General features: G+C 27.5%; 1 protein-coding gene across 2 annotated transcripts; it reads left to right on the top strand.

Annotated features, from left to right (window-relative positions):
* Nucleotides 1-2747: 2747 nt before the first annotated feature.
* LOC107450785 (pre-mRNA-processing factor 17) lies at nucleotides 2748-23096 on the top strand. 2 transcript variants are annotated; one of them, XM_043055212.2, is made up of 13 exons: nucleotides 2748-3001; nucleotides 5243-5329; nucleotides 7619-7748; nucleotides 8610-8711; nucleotides 10238-10380; nucleotides 11208-11304; nucleotides 12177-12391; nucleotides 13583-13730; nucleotides 13847-13962; nucleotides 15239-15449; nucleotides 18193-18293; nucleotides 20192-20235; nucleotides 22863-23096. In XM_043055212.2, exons 1-13 carry the CDS (start codon nucleotides 2846-2848, stop codon nucleotides 23038-23040), a joined length of 1728 nt encoding a protein of 575 aa, XP_042911146.1. In that variant the 5' UTR covers nucleotides 2748-2845; the 3' UTR covers nucleotides 23041-23096. The 2 variants fall into 2 exon arrangements, with proteins under 2 accessions (XP_042911146.1, XP_042911145.1); XM_043055211.2 differs by lacking the exon at nucleotides 22863-23096 and adding an exon at nucleotides 21592-21825.

The raw sequence follows: 23096 nt of genomic DNA on the forward strand, positions 1-23096 counted from the left end.
ATTTGTCAGATAATGATAAGCCCCCAACATACGTCAAACACTGATAGGTGCGTAGTACTATTGTCTCCAGATCCTCATAATGAATTAATCGCTGACAGTTGTTGCCATTTTAGAAAGCAAGTATTTTTCCAAAGTTAGGCAAAATAATTACAATTGACTTTGACAGTTAATCTAGGGCAACAAAAACAGAGAAAAATTAAAGTTTATTTTGCTTTTTCATTCAACTTTGCAGCTGTTAAAAAAATAAATAACATACTTAGTAAATGATATATTACCACCCTACCAAGATGCTTAGAAATGTTATAAAATTCATCAACATTAGAAGGGGAGGCGACAATTTAAAGGACAATTCTGGAACGCAATAGCCCATGGGGGGGGGTGTTGTTATATGAGACGAATGACTGCTAGCAGAACATCACGATCATCACAACGTTCCTTTCTTATAGTGACTTATTAAATTTAAAAAAGAAACAATGCTCTATATTCTTTCTTATGCAAGCGGGGGGGATGGAATCTCTTGTCTTTCGAGAAGGAATATCCGAAACACACCGGAAAAATATTTGTAAATAAACAGAAAAAAAATATGTATCTTATCTTAGAGTTAAAACCTAATGCCTGTGAAATCACTCTACTAAACTTAATTTTCTAATATGAAGGATCTATTTAAACTTTACATTCCATACTTTTCTGAATCGTATTACTTCAAACATTAAAATATGCAAAAAGTGTTTTACAAAATTAAATGATATAACATTATAATGTTATATCATTTAATTTTGTAAAACAAGTTTTTTTGACAAAAGCTCTTATTAAAAGTTTCAATAAAAAATCATTATTTCTAAACTAAAAAGCATAAAATAAGGAATTCTTACGATTAAAAAAAAGATACTAAAAATTCCTAATATTGAAATAAAAAAAGTTTCATATTTTCTTTTTTTTTTTAGTCTTAAAATTTTTAATTAGACGTAGAAAGACATTGTGTAGAGAACTATTATAAAATTGAAAAAAAAATTACTTAGGAGAGATTTTTTTATTATGAAAATCATATCACTTACCTGCTTTAACAATTCCAGAGAAGAATTCCAAAGGGAAATGTTCTTCGTTTGAAAATTTTATTTTTAAATAATATATACACAGATTATTCCTTCCATACTTTAAGAAGATACCATATAACTAAATTTTATAATTGTAAGATGTCGATATGAATATCAATATGTAACTTAAAATGAATTCTAGATAAATTCTAGTTGAGAATAATCATTCAAAATTAAAAAATACTTACCAAGAAAAATTTAAAAATTTATTAATAATCAACGCAAATGACACTATTTCAAGTAACTCGGATAATTCTTTATTGTACCTTCTGAATTATATAGATACAGAAGTATTTATTATTCTATAAAGAAATAGAATATTCTAAAATTATTACAGTTCTGCACCTTCTGAAATCAAATTTATTCATTGGAATGAAGTAAGCAATGTGGACTTCACTTTAACTTATAATGAATTAAAGACAAAAAAAAAATTTTTTACAGTAATACACACACATGAAACAATATGAAAATAGGAAGTTATCGATTGCAAGTTTGTTGTTAATAGAAAGGGAAAAGTATTTAAGACAGTGTCAAGGGCGCCGGCAGAATAATATAAAAGGGGGTGCAACTCTCTAACAAACTACCCTCCCCCGAAAAAAAATTCAAATATTCCGATATTACATTTTGTTTTGTTATTACATATACTTTCATCTGTTCATTTTTTCAACATACATTTCTTCATTGTTAGCAAGATACTTAAAAAAAAGTACGAATTTCTTGTACTTACAAATTTTGCCCAGAGGCGATCGCGCTGGCGCTGGCATAGCTACTGACTTTGAAGCACAAATAACTACAAACAGTAGTTTCGTATACTAACGTGTTTGTGCACGCTTAACATTGGTATTTATTGTGTTGATGAGGTTTTACAGTCTCGAGAAGTCAGCTTGTGTTATACACCTTTGTTAAACTGAATAACTAATAGAAAATATAATATTATTTAAAATATATTAAATGAAATTTAAAAATATAGCTTAGATATCGGCCAAGTTTGTGAATGCTCAGTGTACACAAGAAAAGAATCAAAGATGACTCAGAATTCATTGAAAAAGTTAAAAACAGATTTGAACAGCAAACGAGACGATTGCAATTCTTGTTTGATTAAGCAATTTTTTAATTGTTATGTATCAATAATTACTTAATTATTTGTTTTTCCATAAAAATATGTTTAATAAAAAAGTTTTATAACAAAACTTTTTTGTATATCTTTAATTGTTTTTTAAGAAAAAGCCAGGGGGGGTGCAAGTGCACCCCCTTGCACCCCGCTGCCGGCGTCCTTGGACAGTGTTCTTCATATGTTGGGCTCGTTTTGCTTCAGAATGATTTACCAATGTTCTGGGTCGTTTTTTCATTTTCTGCCTTTTCCTTAGTCAAATTTTGCTTCGTATTTGCTGCTGAAAAAAAAGTATCCTACTCCATCAATCATTCCGATAAAACTAAATGAAAACTTAATAAATAGTTGCCTGAAAATATCCACCCTGCTAGAGAGGGTATTCAAGCGTTCCGAAGGCGAATTCTGCTGTTTTTGATTTGCATGCAAAGAAAAATTTTAGACAGTGGGAATGGTTCCTAAATGACAGCAGTAACTTTTGAGCGCCATCTATTTTACTGCGGTAAATTGCATTATTTTTCTCCACTTTTCTTTAACTTTGAACCTTAACTGTAAATTGCATCAGATGCGATTTATGTTTACCAACAACTTTTCCGTTTCAAATAATTGTTATGTATAGTTTTGAAAAATATTGTTTTTAATTATGGCGTCTATTGCACTTTTGAAAGGTTATGGTAGTGATAGCGATCAATCGATTGATGAAGCCTTAGATAATGAGAACAACATTGATTTTTCAAAAAGTATAGTTGCATTAAAAGACAAGTTTCAAATTAATGCTGCACCCCTTGTAGAAGTTAAGGTATCTAATGTTCTGTTCCTAAAAGTGTTATAAAGTCTGTTCATTCATTTTGTTTTGTAAGTTGTTATAAAATTTTATAAGAGTGTAAAATAGGTGCCCCTTGGATTGGGCACTGTAACTTGATGCTTTTACTGTTACTAAAATCTTTAAATTTTCTAATTTTTTTTATCCGTATTTCTTGGTATTAGAAAATGTCTCTTGTGAATCAGTCCTCCTATTTTCTGAAAGGACATAAAAAAATTGCCTAAATAGGCTAGGCACTCTATTGTTAACATTCACCTGATTCTGAATTTTAATGTATTTTGTTCATTAAAATATATTAACTTAGTCTTAAAACGATATGACTGAAGCAACTATTGTCTAAAACAATATATGAACTGAAAAAAATTGGAATCCTAATTAGCTGATAGTTAACTGGAAATCAAACAATTTCAATTCGAGTTTGAATCTGGACAAAATAGAAGAATTCAACAAAACTTCTGGAAGTAATTATAATTTTTTAATGAGTAACCAAGATGCTAAAATGACATATCCATCAAGCAATATCCATGTGTTAGGTGAAAATATTCTATGCATAATATGCTTGCAATTTTTACGTAAAATTTAGTCTTTTAAAGTTTTTTGACTAGAGGCCACATAGAATATAACCTAAGGGCCTAGACCTAGTTTACAAAGGTATCATTAAAAATAAAAGGGGCCATCTCTCTTCCTTGGAATATTTTGTTGGGGGTACCTGTTTAAACAAACTACCAATGAGATACTAAAGGGTTCTTGTACTCGGAAAATGTTAAATATGGAGTTGTTTGCCTGGGAGTAACTGCAAGTTATGCTCCTTTAAGTTGATTCTCTTATTTTTTTAATTTATTTTATGTGTTAAGTGTTAGTTTCACATTTGGTTTCTGCCTGGTTGCTACCAATATCGACAACTTGGTGACGTTTTTGACTCCTGTAATAAAGAGGAACACTTCACCAACTATAAAAATTTGAAGAAAGTTGCTCATATTTTGCAGTTTTAGCATGATTTTGAGCATTGCGTTGTGTAGTAAAATTAAATTAGGAATTTTTTTTACTAAATTGTAGAGTTATGTGCAGAAATTAAGATTGCCTTTTTTTAGCATAAAGAAAAAGAAAAAAAACACAAATTTTGAAACTTTTAAAGAAAAACAAAGTGTAATTTTGTATTAATATAATTTGTGTCAGGCTTAATTTGCCCTCTTTTAAATTTATTCTGTTAAACATTTTTATTGCGACTTATGTAGCATAAAATATGAAGCATTCTTAAAAAAAAAAAAAATTTAATTGTTGCAACAAATGAAGTATTAAATATTTACCTAGCATTTAACTTTTATGTAAGATATTAAAATAAATTTTAGATGCATCATATTATTTAAATAAAATTTTAAATATTTCGAATAAAGATAAAAAAGCCTGGATTTTTTTTAAATTGAACATTTATGAACATGTTGGTGAGTGACCTAAAAAAAATGCTGAATTAAAAGAAAAGAAATAATTCAATTTTATTTGAGCATCCCCAGATATTATTAAATGGAATCATTATTACTAGATTATGTATTAATCCAACTATCTATTTTTTTCCCTTATCCTTACCGTTAAACTTAGTTTTGTAGAAAATATTAATACAGTAGAGAACCCGTTATCCGGAAATCAGAAAACCGGAAAACCAAAAAACAGGAACGAAATTCGATACATTTTCCCACCATTTTAATAAAAAAAAAAACAAATCTTTCCATATAAGATTTTAGGATTTTTCTTTCTTTTTTGAAACATATTTACCTTACCATCATTTTGGAAATAATCATTAGTGTATTGACTCATCGTTTTTTCTTCTTTTTAAGATTATTTCCAAAATTTTTTTTTTTTAGTTTGGTTTAACAATAAAAAAAAACGGTTTTTTGTAGCGATTCAGAAAACCAGAAAAATCAGTTATCCGGAATAGCGATGGTCCCGATCGTTCCGGATAATCGGTTCTCTACTGTACTTAGCCATTCGTGATAAGTAAAAAATCCACCATGCCTGTGATGCTTCATTTAGTAGTGGATACTCTAGCAATAGTTATCTTGCTTAGTTAGAATCTATGGAAATAATTTTTTTATTTTTAAGTTTTTTGTCTCCACAATAAATAATAACCAAAACATTTAATGCTTAAAATGTGTTTATCTTGCAAATTATTTATATTTTTTACATTCTATCTCTGCTTACATTTTTATTGTTATTCTCTAGGAATCATTTAATGCTGTAAAATGCATTGATCCAACAAATCGTGTATTGACCTATAACCCGAAATTTGAAGAACTATATGCTCCTGTTGTAAGTATTTGATATTTATCTGCTTTATTTCATAATTTTTGTCCATAAAAATAATTGGAACTTTTATTTTTAATTATTTGATTAAAAATGTTAAAAAAAATCAGTTCAGTTAAAAAAAATCCTGCTAACAAGTGTCTCAAATTTAACTATGGCGAGCAGCAAACGTAAAACATTCTCAATTGATGATAAAATGGGCATTATCAGAAAAATTGAAAATGGATGCAATCAAGCTGATATTTGCAGGTAGTATAAACTATCCAAATCTGCAGTTTGTAACATATGGAAAAATAGGCAATTAATAATTTCTGCTCATGAAAAAATTTAGATGGCAGAAAAAAGTTGATATCAAAGTGTAATTCCATGAATTACAGAATGATTTTACATCAATGATGTTGTTAGAAAGTATTTGAAACTTAAAAGCTTTTCGAAAGGTAGAAAGATTAAAATTTATTAGGAAAGTGTAGTATTTGTACTATTGTTTATAAATATACTTGCATATGTATATGTATTCAGCCTAATTTTAGATTATTATTAAGCTTCATTTTATGTTATCAGAAATGTTGGGAGTCATAACTATTACATTCCAGGAAATTGCTTTTACAGTGCAGAACCTCTTATCCGGAAATCGGAAAACCAGACAACCGGAATGAAATTCGGAACCGGAAATTAATTTTCTTCCATTAAAAANTTTTTTTTAATTATTATTCTCCACTACAAAAACGTGGTTTTTAAAAATATTATTTTTTATTTTGAATTTTTTTATTTTGAATTTTTTTTATTTTAAATTATAATTTCTTTAATTTTTAATTTTTATTTTATATTTTTTAAAAACTATTACTTTTCAATTATTATTCTTCACTACAGAAAACGTGGTTTTTAAAAACATATATTTTTATTTAGATTAATTTCAAGAGTAGTCAAGACTACTACAAGACCACTACTAAAATAATAAAACTTTCATTTTAAATTAGGGATTCAGAAAAACAATACCTTTACGACTTTCATTAGTTTTATGCTGATGACAACCAAAACAATCTGGAAATGAATGAGGAAAAACTGGATCCTACCACGTGATTTTTCAGCTAATAAAAATACTCCGACAATAAAAATCTTTACACCTGACATGTAATACTAATTTGAAATAATGGAATCGACAACAAAAGACAATCTGGAAAATATTTTTTTTTTTAAATTTTAGTTTTATTTTACTTTGTATGTCTTCTTTCTCTTCATTTTTATGCATTGTCATCCAATTCTGAACTATGTGCCAAATTTGAAGTTTGTAGCTAGTCGGGAAGTTAGTTTAAAATCAATTACAAAATTCCACCCGGACAGACATACACGAAGGCAAGTTTATATAAACGTGGTAATAACACATTTTTTGCTGCTAGATAATATTTTTCAGTCATTTATTTGAATAATGTATAATAAAAGGGAGGAGTTTGGGAACCATTAGTTAAATTGCCTGCGTAACGGATATAGTGAACTCCTGGTTATAGTGAACCGAAATTTTGGTCCCTTGAAGGTTCACTATAGCGGTTTGACTGTATTATATTTGTCTATTATTTATGATAAATTTTTCACAAATTGCATTTTTACGGTTTACTTTTACTATTTAGCTAAAATCATAAGAGTCGCAATCCTTCTAAGTTGCCAAGAGAGATCTTTATAAGGAGGTAGCAAGGTATTTATATCAAAGTGTAATTCCATGAATTACGAAATGATTTTACATTAATGATGTTGTTAGAAAGTATTTGAAACTTAAAAGCTTTTCGAAAGGTAGATAGATTAAAATTTATTAGGAAAGTGTAGTATTTGTACTATTGTTTACAAATATACATGCATATGTATATGTATTCAACCTAATTTTAGATTATTATTAAACTTCAATTTATATTATCAGAAATGGTGAGAGTCATAATTCTTACATTCGAGGAAATTGCTTTTATAATAAAGGCCTACCTTAATTCCATAAATTACTAAATGATTATACATCTGATGATGTTTAAAATTATTTAAAATATAAAACTAGAAACTTTAAGAAAAGCTAAACAGATCAAAAATGATCATTTATGAAACATGATTCGAAATTCCTCATCATTATAGCTGCAGATATTGAATCTTGAACAACATGTGGAGAGTAGAAGAAGTAACTGTTGCAAGAAGATTAAAAAAAATCACATAAATTTAAGATTAAATTAAGGGGAAAGAAGTAATTACTCAAATTTGTGTGTCAAAATAATAATGTTATATTATGGAATTATTTACCTCTCCTGTGATTTCTTTCAGGCTGGACCAGAGAATCCATTTAAAACACAGCAGCAAAAGGCTGACAAGAATACCCTTTCTGGTTTTGTAGAAGAAGCCCATATCAATGATTTTCACTTTGAGTCACAGCGTCGCACGTTTACTAGCTTTGGTAAAATTTAGTTTTTCACTTGTTTTATGATGAATATAAATCTTAAAATATCATTGTTCAATTGAGTCAAATGATTGCCAAAAGTATTTTCTTTATGTTATGTTAAAAAATTTGATTTAGTGCAAACTATTTTTAAATGGTGAAAGATTGTTAAATAAGTGTTGCTATATTTTGTTAGTTTTTGATGCTTTATTGTTAATGGGATGAAGAAGAAAAATTATAAAATTATCATTTGAAATAATTTTATTACACAAAGTGATACTTTTTTGGTTCAGACACATTATATTTTTTTTTAACTAAAATCCATGCAAGCATCTCACTAACTTATCAGTTATTGAAACATTTTTTATTTGTTTGTAGAAATTTAAAATAAAAATTTTTTTTATAACTTCTTGATTTTTTTTTATGTTGTTATAATATATATAATTATGTGTTAAATTTCATTTACTGTCTACTTGATTAGCATTCCAGTGCAGACTAATATACTTCCTTTTTTTATTTTATATGTTAGACTTATTATAACATTTCCTTTAAGTTAAATGTTACATTAGTTATTCTATAAAATTTTGACTTTTTCATTCAGTTTAACATAAACATTTACTGAGATATCTGTGTTTTAAGTGGGGAAAAACATTTTCTACATTGTAGGGTTGAAAAATTAGTTGCAGTGATTAAACAGTAACATGATCTAAGTATATTGTAAGTGGGTGAAATGTGAAATTGTTGTAATGAATTTTTGATATTTTTGTATCTCATATCTTTAATAATTTGGCCAATAATTATGACAAACCATTTATTTACTAGCGACTAGGTGTTAAAATTTATGTAATTTAATTTAATATTTTTGTAAATATATTTCAGGTTATGCAATCGATCCAAGTTTAAATAACGCAGAAGTTACGAAGGATAAACTTGTTGCAAATGAAAGTAACAAAACTTTAGCTGATACAAGTGTTGATGACAGTATGTATTGTTTTAATAATAACTGCTTTGAAAGCTAATTTAATAATCAATTTCATTAAAATTGAAAATGTAATTCTTTGTGATAAATTTAGTTTTGCTAGTTTTCAAATTTCATTAAAAACAATGTTAAAAATCACAAACAGTAAAATTTTTATTAAAACCTATGCATGTTTTGGTGTCACAATGATACACCTTCATCAGAAGGAGAACTTTCAGAGTTGGTAAAAACATATTTTGAAGCCAGTATTTTGATTGCTTTTAGTTTATTTTGATTAATAATTTACTGAGATAGTAAAAACAGGGTGCGTAGTGTTTTTTAAAGGTGCTTATTTTCAATTTTCGTTTTTTAAAAGCCCTTAAAGGTGCTTTTTTCTTTGTGTGTTTTTAAAAAGTGCTTAATTTTCCCTTTTTAAAAATCCCATTTTTCCTTTACCATGTTGATTTCTGCTAAGAGTTATGCAAAAAGACGCAGTTCACATTGTTCTATTCAACGTTTTCACAATTAATTCAACCCAAATCTATTTCAGCATATTGTCAGTCCGCAGTGTATGAAAACGCCATTCGTTTTACACGATTTAAAATTTCATGATTTTTTACAATTGCCAAAGCAATGCCAAAAGGTTTGTTTGTTTTTGACATGACAGTTAAAATAAAATAAGAACGTCAATTATCAAAAACTTTGCAACCCTGACTAATTATGATGTTTTTTTTAAATGCTTAAAAATATTTTTTAAGTGCTTGAAAAGTGCTTATTTTTTGTTGAATAATTTGGCTATGCATTCTTAAAAACCTATTTTGAGTGCCTATTTTGCAAGTATTTTGATTGCTTTTAGTTTATTTGGATATGAACTGGTACTTTAAAGATAATTTTAATAGAAAAAAAATAATGATTGTATCTGTTTATATTATTACTCAAGTGAACTGTTTCTTCAATTAATAAATAAATACTAAATAGCTGAATTGTTTTTTATATATTTTCTGCTCAATATTAAGATTTTGTGTTTTCTAACAAAGTTTAAATATTTTTTTTAATCAAAATTGGAAAATGACTGCAAATAAATGAGATTACATATTAAACTAAGCATTTAAAAACTAATTCATATTTATCTTTTTAAAAATATAATTTTTTTAAACAATTCATATTAAGACCTGACCAGATCACAATGTTTTTATGATATTACCATAACATATCGTAATCATTGAGGATGCTAATGTTATAAATAAGATGAAATGATGTTATCTTTTAGTCATAGTTTTTTTATGTTGGTAAAACTGTTTTAAGCTCTTAATGTTTTCTCTCTCGTTTTTCCCCCTTTTTTCATGAAATGCATATGAATTAATAAGTTTATCTGAACCTAGAAAGTTTTAAAATAAATTTTAGTTTAAATAAATTATCATGTTTATATATATGGATTACTTGTCTAATCTTGTATTTGTGGAAAATGTATATTATTTTGAGAGTGCATATTTTTACAGTGCAATAATATGTAAATGTATAATTAATTTTGATATTTTTATTTCAATAGAAGTTACAGTCTTTGATAAAACGAAAGCAAGAGAAGGTGACAAACGAAAACGGGTAAAAAATGCTGATGCCGCAGATATTGATGGATTCCTTGGTCCATGGGGTGGTTATGTTAATGAGAAAAGAGTTCTTAAACCTTCTGAAGTAATCTTAACTTCTGCATTGTTTTTTATTCTTAAAATTTTAAAATACTGAAAACAGAAGTGCAGAAAATTCTCTAAGCCTAATACTTCTCCAGAACACAGTTTTTTTGGTTTGAAATAGCTGCCAAAATTATAACACTTTTTTTCCTGTTAAGATAATTCTATCAAAACATTTCCAGAAAGTAAAATTTGTATATTGTTAAAACTTTTCATGGTGTTTTTTTCCCACTCCCATGCCTGGCTTTATCCGTTAGTGAAATTCCAGATGGAGACGCTTTTTTATTCTTATTATTCTAGGGAAATTTCTTGATTTGAATGCCATTTCCTCTAGATTCTCGAAATCTTTAGGTTTTTATTTAGAGTATGAAAATTTTCTTAAAAAATGAAATTTTGATTTATAAAAAAGAAATTTTATGATATTTTCGTAAGATTAAAGAAGAGGTTTTACATTTCATGAGAATAACCACAACTTAAAATTAAACAGCTTAAATATTATTATATTTCACATGAATCGGTGTCATTTCTGAAGCAAGATATATGTAAAATCAGTCTAATTTTCAATTTTGGCATGTTGTTAGTGTTATTTCATAGGTTAAGGTTAAAAATCTAAACAATTTCTGTAGTTTTTATTAAAATTTATGTAGTTTTAATTAAAATGTTCCTAATTTTAAAAAAAATTAAAAATGAAAATATTTATAGTAAAATATTTTAATTTTTAAAATTAGTGTCTCGCAACTTACAACATTCACGTTCCCAAATACAAATAATGCTGGTTAGTTGAACTGAATTGCTTGCTAACTTATTCACTTCGCTTTATTTTATATGTAGGAAGAGCAGGAAGAATTGGATGAGATCTTGGCAAAGCGCCAGAAACGTGGGAAAGTTACAGAAGACAAAACAATGGAGGAAAAATCCATTTTGCATAGTAAGGGTTCTTTTTCTTGAAACCATTTATCGTGAATGTTTATTACAGTTACAACGTTTCTCTAATTTTCATTAGTTCGTAATTTTTTTTCTGATAATACTTATATATTCAGAGCCAACCTGCTTTTCCTACCAAAAATTTTTTATTCTTGCCGCACTATAAGTAGAAATTAAATATCTCTACATAAGAAGTGCTCATAGCGCAAACATCAAAATCCTAATGATCTATATTTCTAAAGGCTTTCTTTCTTTTCCCTTCTTATAAGTTTTCTTTCATCATTGGATAGTTTTTTTCTCTGTTGTTACTAATTCTAGGTAATTTTCTCTTACAAAAGGATAATGCCTTACCATAAGAACACCATAGTTATTCTATTAGCTAAAGTGTAAATAACTCTAAACAATGCAGTGTAATTCAAGTACAAAAAAAAACACCTATTTAACTCTTATTCTTCAGAATATTAAAGTTTTATTTATAATTCTAATATGTCATTAATGAATGAATCACTCTAGTATTTGATCAAATACATTTTAATATATTTTTTGCTTTATTCCTAACTATTTCTTTCTTTTAAAAATCTTTTTTCTTCTAATTAATATAGACAAAAATATGTTTGATTTAATATATTTCATTTATTTAAAGAAAACTTCAGTTTACAGGCATGAAAGTTTTCAGCTTTTACTCTGAATTCAGCTTTTTTCAAAGCTTTTTAAGCTCCATACATTTATTAATTTCATAATGTTTGATTGCGTTTATGTAGAATTCAGCTTTTTTTTGCTAACTGATACTTTCATCCCTGAGTTTAAGTTTAGTGGATCTAATTCAATTTATTGTTATTATTATTCTGTTCTCATTTCAGTATTATTTATTTACAGTTAAAGATGCCTATGATTATCAAGGACGATCATTTTTGCATGTACCACAAGATGTTGGAGTTAATCTCAAATCAGATGATCCACCCGAAAAATGTTTCATACCAAAAAAGCTTCTACATACATGGACTGCTCATTCAAAAGGAATTTCGACTATCAAATTTTTTCCCAAGACAGCTCACTTATTATTATCATGTAGTATGGATTGTAGAGTTAAAGTACGTTTTTATTTTAAATATTGCTTTGCAGTTTTCGATCATATTTTCTATTTCCTTAATAAACTTTTAACTTGTAAAACAAAGTCTTAATTTTACTTTTTAACTACTTTAATAATGAAAAACATAAAATAAAGCAAAATTGAATTGAAAGAATGATATAGTACTCCAAGCTGAATTTTAACAGGTAGTAGAAAGGATTTTGAGTTTTAAAAAAATTTATAATAATTTTTTACATACTATTTTGTTTTTGTTTACATCAATTTATACTTATTAATTTCTAATCCTCAATCGAATTTCCTTGTTTAAGGATTTCATATTAAGACCCCATAAATAGTCTTTCTTTTATTTGTCAAACTTGTTTGAAATTTAATTATAGATAAATTATGAATTGTTTTCAATTCACTTCATTATATTTCATACTAACTAAATTTGTGTCTTCAATGTTTTTTTGTTACTGTTAATTTTCTATGATTGTACAGGGAAAATGTAAAGATAGTTTACTCTTCTGCTAAATATTTATTATAAACTTGTTGTATTTTGAGTAATTCTTTGCCTGTTTGTCCTGTCAGTTCTACGATATGTTTTTTAAGTTTTATAAATCAAAATATTTAGTACTTTTTAGGAAATTATTATAGTTTTTTAATTTTATATTATGTGTAACTATATAAAGTTTGTATTTACTATAATGAGTAATCGATGTTATTTGATGTTTGCTGGTTTTCTTTTGAAAAAATAGCACTACTGCAAATGATTCACAAAAAATAGATTAAAGTCATTAGCAAAGCTTACTTGATAAAAAAGGAAATCAAAAATTATTTGTTTAAAAATTATAATAAAAAAGTTTTAAAGAAATGCGAATTTTATAGTTGTTTAACCAAGATTTTGCATGGTTATAAAAAGAACTGATTCTAAAAGTTCTGATTATTATTTATCGAAATACTCTAAATTTTGATTTATAAGATTGCCGAGAAGTCAATAAATATGTTTTCAATGCTGCTATGTTCAATATCTTTTTATTGATTTAATTGTAGGTTTAAATCATTCACTGCATTTTTGTTTTTTTACTTTTTTTGTGCAGCTCTACAATGTAATCAAATAAATAGTGATAAGTTTTGATTTAAATTTATAAACAAAATATGTGCTTTTAGGAGATGTGCTCAAAAACTTTTAAACTTTTCTTAATATTTTTAGTTATTTGAAGTATATAATGAAAGACGATGTATTCGATCCTACCTTGGTCATAAGCAAGCAGTTCGTGACATATGCTTCAACAATAATGGAACTCAGTTTTTATCTGCCGGTTATGACAGATATGTCAAATTGTGGGACACAGAAACAGGCAAATATATTTTGTTTTTATTCTCTTTTTTTTTTAAATAATATGAATTATTGATAATTTACTTACATTTGTAAATTACTATTAGTTTCATTTAATTGATTAATTTGCTTTTTCAGGAAAATGTCTTGGACAGTTTTCTAATAGGAAAATTCCATATTGTGTCAAATTCAATCCAGATGATGATAAACAACATCTCTTTGTTGCGGGTACATCTGATAAAAAAATTGTTTGTGTAAGTTTTCAATTTGTTTTAAGTGTACTGATTATTAACTTCATTGTATTTTTTAACGGCTGCTATGTATCACTCTAAAAACTATAATTGCTTTTTAAATTCAAGTGACGGTCAGGAAGTACGTTACCTGTGAACCGGTTGTTGGACAACTCTACCTGCATGGTTGCGTGCGCTGTCTCCCACAAACCGCCATTTTATTCTATCTTTCTATATCAAAATCGGTTAGTGAATTTAATCAACATAGATGATCTTAGCGTATTATCAAAGAATTATCTTAAATAATAGTACAGTATTGTTTATTAATAGTGTAAAAGTGCCAACAATAAACAAAAAGAGAAAGCATTTCTTCCTCAACAAACCCTAGTAGTAGTTGGAAGGAGAGGAGGGTGCAAACCCATTTCAAGAACCTCTAATGTTGTAGCCCTAAATGTTGTTTTTTCCTTTATACACGGGGACCTCCCCAAAACATGGGGAACTGTTATGCCTATGAAAGCTAGACTTCCCCTATGTATATTCTTTGGCCTGATTACTCTTATTGTTTTCCTTGAATGATAAGCGTAGCTTCCAACTATACAATTTTTTTAAACAATACATTGTAAGATTTTACTGTAGGTGCTATTCAACTTTACAGTTTCTATAAATAATATGGCAATATTAGTTTACCACTTAGTACAACTTGTTAATTAGTGTTTTTATATAATTTATAGCATAAAAATGTGATATATCTTTTAAAAAAATTGGTAATAATAAATTTTTTAAGTAAACTACTCATATGTGGAACTTTATTTATAGTTTTTAATTTTATACTTCTGTTTCAAAAAAGATTTATCTATCAAAAATTTGTTATACCTAATTTAATATGTTTCAGTTATAAATTGTTGCATATCAATTAGTTATAAGTTAGTGAAAAGGAAGCTATTTTGACACATTTTAAATTAAAATTGTGTATATTTTAATAAAAAATGTTTTTGCTTTACTATGTTAGGAAACCAACATAAAATAGTGTTTCTCACATGAATAAATAGTACTTTAAGTAATGTTATGCATATGTTTGTGTCAAACATATATTTTATGCCTAATAAGTTTGATGTGTTTGCCCTCTATTGAAACAGTTTAATTAGTTAGTACTAAATAGGCTTTTCATTTTTATTCCTTAGGAATCATAAAGGATAAAAAGAAAGGCAATTAAAATGTTTTATCAAACTTTTACTTCTTTTTCTTCAAAATCTATAGTTTAAAATTTCCTGATTACTCATTGTTGTTAATTTTTATGTAGTGGGACATAAATTCTAACGAAGTAGTCCAGGAATACGATCGACATTTAGGTGCTGTTAACACCATTACTTTTGTTGATGAGAACAGAAGGTTTGTCTCAACATCTGACGACAAAAGTTTGAGAGTTTGGGAATGGGATATTCCAGTGGATATGAAATATATTGCTGATCCAACAATGCACTCTATGCCAGCTGTCACATTATCTCCTAATGGTATGTATTTAACTGATTTGAAGAGAATTGTGTCATTCCATTAATAAGTATTACATATTTCCTAGTATTCTAATTTTTTTCATCTCAAATTTGTATTTAATTCTTTAATCTTTTGCTTAATAGATCTTTTTCTCAGTAAGAAACACTTGTAATAAAAATTTGCTACACTTAAAATAGATGCCTACCTCATGATAAATATTACACTGCATAGAAATATATATTTATAAAATCTCTATGTTAAACAATTGTAAAAGCTGGCGACACCGCCGCCTTTTTTAGAGCACTTTTATGAGCAGTGCATTTTGCTTAACTGTGCAAGAACTGTAAGACTTCGAAATTTCAAATTACTAAGGTGTATAGAGTGTACTGTAATTAAGAGGGAGTAAAAAAAATGAAAATTTCACAATTAGTTCTGGAATTATTAACTGTTAAACTTGTCGGAAAAAATATTATATGGGCCACTTTAAAGGCTGCAGGAATGCAGCTACAGAGTTAAAATTTAGCATAGTATTTTTTTAAACTTTAATTGTTAAACTTCATTGCTCTTTTAAAGCTACAGAAATCTAAAAGCTGAGTAAAAAAAAAAGCAAAAAAGTTCAAGTTGATGACATACTTGTTTACTTCATTGAGTCTTCAGATTAAATGATTTGCTATAAAAGGTTGAAAAATTGAAAATTAACCCATTGATGCCTCTTGTACCATAGATTTTTCATGTGCCGTGTAATTTTTACTAGATATTAACATGTTTTTTTTTTTNAGAATTCACATAAATATTTTTTGTAATTCAAAAAACTATCTTAACTATTAAAAAATGTACATCTTCTAGATTCCGAAATTGTGTCATTTTTGATTTTACGATAATTTTGAAAATTTAGTCACTCAGGACCACTTTTCGTGGAATCGCCCAACAGTGCATTTTGCTTAACTGTGCAAGAACTGTAAGACTTCGAAATTTCAAATTACTAAGGTGTATAGACTGTACTGTAATTAAGAGGGAGTAAAAAAATGAACATTTCACAATTAGTTCTGGAATTATTAACTGTTAAACTTGTCAGAAAAAATATTGTATGGGCCACTTTAAAGACTGCAGGAATGCAGCTACAGGGTTAAAATTTAGCATAGTATTTTTTTAACTTTAATTGTTGAAATTCATTGCTCTTTTAAAGCTGCAGAAATCTAAAAACTGAGTAAAAAAAAAAAAGTTCAAGTTGATGACATACTTGTTTACTTCATTAAGTCTTCAGATTAAATGATTTGCTATAAAAGGTTAAAAAATTGAAAATTAACCCATTGATGCCTCTTGTACCATTGATTTTTCATGTGCCGTGTAATTTTCACTAGATATTAACATGTTTTTTTTTTTGTTACATTATTAGATATTTAGCACATTTTTAGAACCACGACTCACAAGCTATTAAAGGCAGTTTTAAAAATTTATCAATATGCATTGTTTATTAGTATTGATTCCTTATCAATTTTATCAAGCCCCTGTTACGTAACCTTTTTCCTTATCTTCAAATAATTTTAGATTTTTACTTTTGTCTTATGGCAGCTCTTAATTGTATTAATTTTTGAAGAAAAAATAGAAGTTTTCCTGAATACTTTTTTTCTAATTTCTCAATTTATTGCGCAACATTTAATATTATTGAGCAATATAATATTTGAAATTACACCTTGAATGGTTAGAGTTTGTGTTGTATAGTGCGCAAATAAAAAAAAAATCCGACCCCCTTGAATAACTTTTTATTTACTTCTCGTTCTGGGACTCTAATCTTCATAGTTCGAGGAGGTTGCCTCAGATACGCGAAATAATTATTGCAAGAAATATTTAAAATTACAAAGTCGGACACTTAACTTACTTTCTCTGCACATAAATGTACTTTTATTTTGTTGGCAAATTTGGATTTTTTACCCCCAAAGTATAGAGGGTAGCAGCAATGTTGAAATTATGGTCCCAGTTGTTTGGTCAGAAGAGAGTTAAAGTTCAACCCCTATTGTTAATTTTTACTTTTTGCATATTCACCATATCCCGAAAACATTTTAAGCGAATTTAAAAATTTTTACACCCAACTATAAAATTTGTTTATCCAAAAATCCATGCAAAACATAACTTTTGGTCAATATTTATTATTTTATTTAATAATAGTCAGAAAACTTTTGAATTACAAGGTATTTTTTGCATCATTTTATTGTATGTAATTTCACATAGCAAAATACAAAATTTGCGCAGAATTGGTCTAATAGTTCCGAAGAAATCAAATTTCAAAAGAGTTGTATTTTTTATGAGCATTATAGGTACATTATAAGCGTCTAATTACAATATTATCTCTTTTAGAAGAGTGAAATCTTTCATTATTTTTAAATAAACTTCAGTTGTTTATACAAGAATACAAAATTATTGCTCTGCAGTTAATCTCTTATTTTGAACGAAATTGCTCTGTGTCCAATGCATATTAATGCTAAAAGAAAATAAACAGTCAAAGACTCCTTACTGTAACATCTCAACAAATTATTTTGTTATTATCTATTAAGGTTATACAAAAATTAATGTTAAATTACACTAACCTAAAATTAGCTCGCAATATACTGCTGCAAATAATGCTCTAAAAATAAATAAAACATGTATTAAATTATTCAGTTTTTGTTTTATCTTGAAAGATATTTTTTTATATGCACAAATATCACTCATCATACTTTTATAAACCTAGCCATTGACATAACAAAATATTATTGCATTTTTTAGGAAAATGGCTTGCTTGTCAGTCCATGGATAACAAAATAATGGTTTTTTCTGCTCTGAACAGATTCAAATTAAACAGAAAGAAAACATTTACTGGCCATATGGTAAGAAATACCAAATAATAATTTTTCAATCAGGTTTACTGTAACTAAAACTCATTAATTGCATTATCTCCATTTCAAGCACAAAATGCAGTCAATTCGCTATAACTCGAAATACGATAACTTGAATATTACTATAACTCGATTTTTTTATGAGGCCCCGACCCTTTTATCTTCAATTTCATGTTAATTATTCTCGATTACTCGAATTTTACTCCCTTTAACTCGATTTTTTTTGGATCTCTTAAAGCAAGAAAAAAAACCTAGGAGCTGATATCTTGCACCTTCCTTTGCAACACACGCACAATGTCTTTCGCGCTCTTTATGGAGAAGCTAAAGCTGTCCCATTTGAAGTATGTGAACAGTGGTTAAATGAAACGTTACCAAATTTACTTCAAGGATACAGTAAAAATGATGTTTTCAATATTGATGAAATGGGTTTATTTTTTAAATGTCTTCCAAATAAGACTATGATGTTTAAGGATGAAAACTGCTCAGGGGGTAAAATGAGCAAGGAACGTTTGACTGTCCTAGGTGGAGGAAATGCATCTGGGACAGAGAAATTGCCCTTACTTGTTATCGGGAAAAAAAACTAAATCCCCGATGTTTCAAGAATGTAAAAACGTATCTTTTGGATTACAAGTCGAACAAAAAGTTTTGGATGACATCAGTTTTATTTGAAGACTATGTAAGAAAATTGGATCGGAAATTCTTCGCTAAAAAGAGAAAGTGATACTCTTTATGAATAAATGCACAGCATGTAGTGATCTACCTGATTTGAAAGCAGTAAACTTGCAGTTTCTCCCGCCAAACACAACAGCAAAGTTGCAGCCGATGGACCAGGGTATCATAAAGTGCTTCAAACAGTCTTATCGTAAATGGCTTGTCAGAAAAATGATCTTAAATATTGTAAGCAATTAAAAGATTTGTAATTAATAAGCATTAATTAAATAATCCTACAATATTTTGAAAGTCCAAAACCGAAACTAACGGTAAGTCGAACTTCCGATGCGTCGAAGTTTTTCGCCAGTCCTATCAGATTCGAGTTAACGCGAATTCACTGTATATCATTTTTTTTAAGGATAAGGCTATTATTATGTGTGTTTTATCTAAGTTAATATCATAATAATTATCTGAGTATAATAATCAAAATAATTTACTAATTAATATTATTATGAAAGGTGTTTTTATTTATTTAACTCATTAAATTTATTATATATAAAAAATATTCTTAAATCTTCTCTGTCAAAGGGCAGGGCTACAAAAAAGCAGAGTTTCTAGGAGTTAAGACAAATTTTTAGAATCAAAATATTTTTTTGAATTAAAAGAAGCATAATAGCTTTTTGCTTTTATGAAAGAAAACTAAACAATTATTAATTTAATATTATGTAATAATGAATATAGTGCTCAGGCTATTTTAATGCATATATGCTGCATTATATAAGCTAAAATAGCATTTGATGTCTGTATCATATTCAAATTTTTCTAGCGAAGCAAAACACATTCAGAGTATGATATGAAATTCTATTCTTTATTCAATAAATTATGGTTTTTTATTAATAGTAGTGGTAGCTAGTGGCTTGTTATTACCATAAAAGGGACACTTATTTTCTTGATCTGGATATTTATAAACAAGTTGTTTTTAACATAAGTTTTAAAAACATAAAATGTTCTTTGGATTTTGAGACAATGTTTCAAGTCCTCATCCTCATGGTTCTAACTATCCTCTGCTGAATTTCTACTAAATCAGAATGCTGCTAAAATATAAATGAAAATGTTAATAGAAAAGTTAAAAGTTTCAGTTATTCATTAGATTTCTGCTGATTAAAAATACTTGTTTAGTAATACTTCTCTGTCTAATATACTTCAATAATAAACTTCAATATTTTTTTTTCCTTCAGGTGGCTGGATATGCATGTGGTTTGGATTTTGCACCTGATATGAGGTAAATTTTTTATTAATATAAAATACTTAATTTTTGATATTTAATTTTTTTTAATACTTCTTTTCCACAATCTATATTAGTTTAATTGCAAAATTAAACCTGTTCTTGAATGACTTCTATTTACAACAATTGTTTTTAACGTATTTATGTTATTCTAAGTCATTTATTTTGCAAAAATAATAGTGTGTCTTTAAAAGAATTTTAATTGCTATTATCCGTTATGGAAAACATGTGTCATATGACTAGTTTTCTTTAACTAATGTTAATATGAGTGGATAAATGTAAAATTTTTAATACAAATAAATCAAAAAATATGTTGTCTATTTTTTAATAACTTCAATAACAAAATGTATATTTCTGTGCTGCTGGTGCTATGACTTGCTATTTACCTTATTAATCTGTAATTATTTAAAAAGAAGCATTTCACAAAATTAATTAATTTTTTTTAATAATCGAATTTTCATCCATTTCTAAATAATCCAGCAATCTTCGATTTTTTTTTTAGAACAGAAATCTCGTTTGTCTTTGATGTTATTTAATTTTGATTCCTTGTTCAGACACTTAAATTTTAGAACCAGGTTGATTTTTAGAATATGGTTTAAAATGTTAGAGTTGAAAAGAAAACAAATATAAATTTGAAACGTTAGTACTATCCTTTCCTGTATCAAGAACACAATCAGAGGAAAAGTCTCTATGTATTGGATTAGAATTATGTATGTACTAGTTATTGGTATAAATTATTGGATAAGAATAAAAAGTATTGCACATTTTCTATATCCATGGTATGCCAAGTGCTAGCTGTAGTTATGTCACATATTTTTACAATAAACAGAGATATTATTCAAAAAATTAGCCCCATCCTCTGGATCAAATTCTAAGCAACTCCCTAGATAACAATGTCATGTTATTAGGGTTAGAATTAATTCCTCAAATGAAAATACTTTTACAATTTAGATGTTGCACATTTGGTATTGATTAAACCTAAGTCAAGGTTGAAAAATTCTAAAAATTTCCATAATTTATTATATTTAATGAGGTCCCTGTTTATATATATATAATTCTGAAGTAGTTTCATTTCACATTGTCAGTCGTAACCTTTTACAAAAGAAATAACACAAAATTCTACAAAAACTAATTCACCATTTTCTTATTCTTTTTCATCCATCGTCCAAAAACCAAAACAAAAAAAAATGATCATATCTATAATATCAAGCTTTTAGCTCGCAACATCAGAAAATGCGTGTTATTACATCACGTGACCCTGACACACATGTTTAAAATGCTACTTATTTTTTTATTTATTTAAAGGTTTTTTACTCAATTTATTGTATGCTAATAAGTATATTTCCTTTGTAGTTATATTGTGTCTGGTGATGCTGATGGCAAGGTCTATATTTGGGACTGGAAAACTACAAAACTCTTCAGCAAGTTCAAAGCACATGATAATGTTTGTAGCACCGTCATCTGGCATCCACATGAAACATCAAAAGTCATATCAGCTGGGTGGGACGGAACAATGAAATTATGGGATTAAAATTTTTATACAGCATTGTACAAATAAAATGTAAATAAATTTTTATTGAAGTTTTATATTAAGTTTTTTCCATTAAACTAACAGAACTTATTAACATAATGCAATTTTGCAGGTCACAAGCTTATTTTGGAGCATAATCAATTTGCTATCCTGCACAAAAAAAAAAAAAAAAAANAAAAAAAAAAAAAAAAAAAAAAAAAAAAAACGGTTTTTTTTGTTTGTGTTTTATAATGTGAATACTGTGTTTGGCTGAACGATTTTTCGCTTTTTCAAACATCAAATCATTTAAAAGGTTCATATCCTGAATTGAATGAAAAATCTCTTATCATTTGGCCCTTAAGTTGTATAAAATGAATGTCAAGATTTTACACTTTTCTTGTGGTGGAGAAAGTAAGGAAATTTCGAAATTTTTCACTTAAACAAATAAAAATTCTGAAAAAGGCCCTTAATTATCCTTATAGTGAACTGTAAAAAAAAATTCTTTAGAGATTCATAATAAAATTGAGCTTTAAAGAAACCTTTTCTTAAAAACAACTAATTTTTGTTATACAGTCGAACCCCGCTATAGTGAACCTGGCATATAGTGAACACTCGGATGTAGTGAACTTTTTTAGCGGTCCCGTCCGTATTCCTATTTAAATAATGTTATTTTTAACGTTTATAGTGAACAGCTTAGAACTTGGAAACTCGGTTATAGTGGACTCAAATTTCATTTCTTTAAATATCTTTTTCAGTCCTCCATCTTTAAACTTGTAGGTGTTGGGACTGNCCCCATCCTCTGGATCAAATTCTAAGCAACTCCCTAAGCCCTCCCCTAACAACCCTAGTCATGTTATTAGGGTTATAATTAATTCCTCAAATGAAAATACTTTTACAATTTAGATGTTGCATATTTGGTATTGATTAAACCTAAGTCAAGACTAAAAAATTCTAAAAATTTCCATTTATTATATTTAATGAGGTCCCTGTTTATATATGTATATAATTCTGAAGTAGTTTTATTTCACATGTTTAAAATGCTACTTATTTTTTTATATATTTAAGGATTTTTTACTCAATTTATTGTGTACTAATAAGTATATTTCCTTTGCAGTTATATTGTGTCGGGTGATGCTGATGGCAAGGTCTATATTTGGGACTGGAAAACTACAAAACTCTTCAGCAAGTTCAAAGCGCATGATAATGTTTGCAGCACCGTCATCTGGCATCCACATGAAACATCAAAAGTCATATCAGCTGGGTGGGATGGAACAATGAAATTATGGGATTAAAATTTTTATACAGCATTGTACAAATCAAATGTAAATAAATTTTTATTGAAGTTTTA

This window comes from Parasteatoda tepidariorum, chromosome 5 (assembly GCF_043381705.1).
Source record: "Parasteatoda tepidariorum isolate YZ-2023 chromosome 5, CAS_Ptep_4.0, whole genome shotgun sequence".
In the NCBI taxonomy this organism is placed as follows: domain Eukaryota; kingdom Metazoa; phylum Arthropoda; class Arachnida; order Araneae; family Theridiidae; genus Parasteatoda; species Parasteatoda tepidariorum.

What these genes read in the sequence shown, in the direction of transcription:
- LOC107450785 (XM_043055212.2), top strand. Translation starts at nt 2,846, where the DNA reads ATGGCGTCTATTGCACTTTTGAAAGGTTATGGTAGTGATAGCGATCAA. An exon ending in TGATACAAGTGTTGATGACA is followed by an intron (nt 8,712 to 10,237) that starts GTATGTATTGTT and finishes TTATTTCAATAG; the next exon opens with AAGTTACAGTCTTTGATAAA. An exon ending in TGTCACATTATCTCCTAATG is followed by an intron (nt 15,450 to 18,192) that starts GTATGTATTTAA and finishes TGCATTTTTTAG; the next exon opens with GAAAATGGCTTGCTTGTCAG.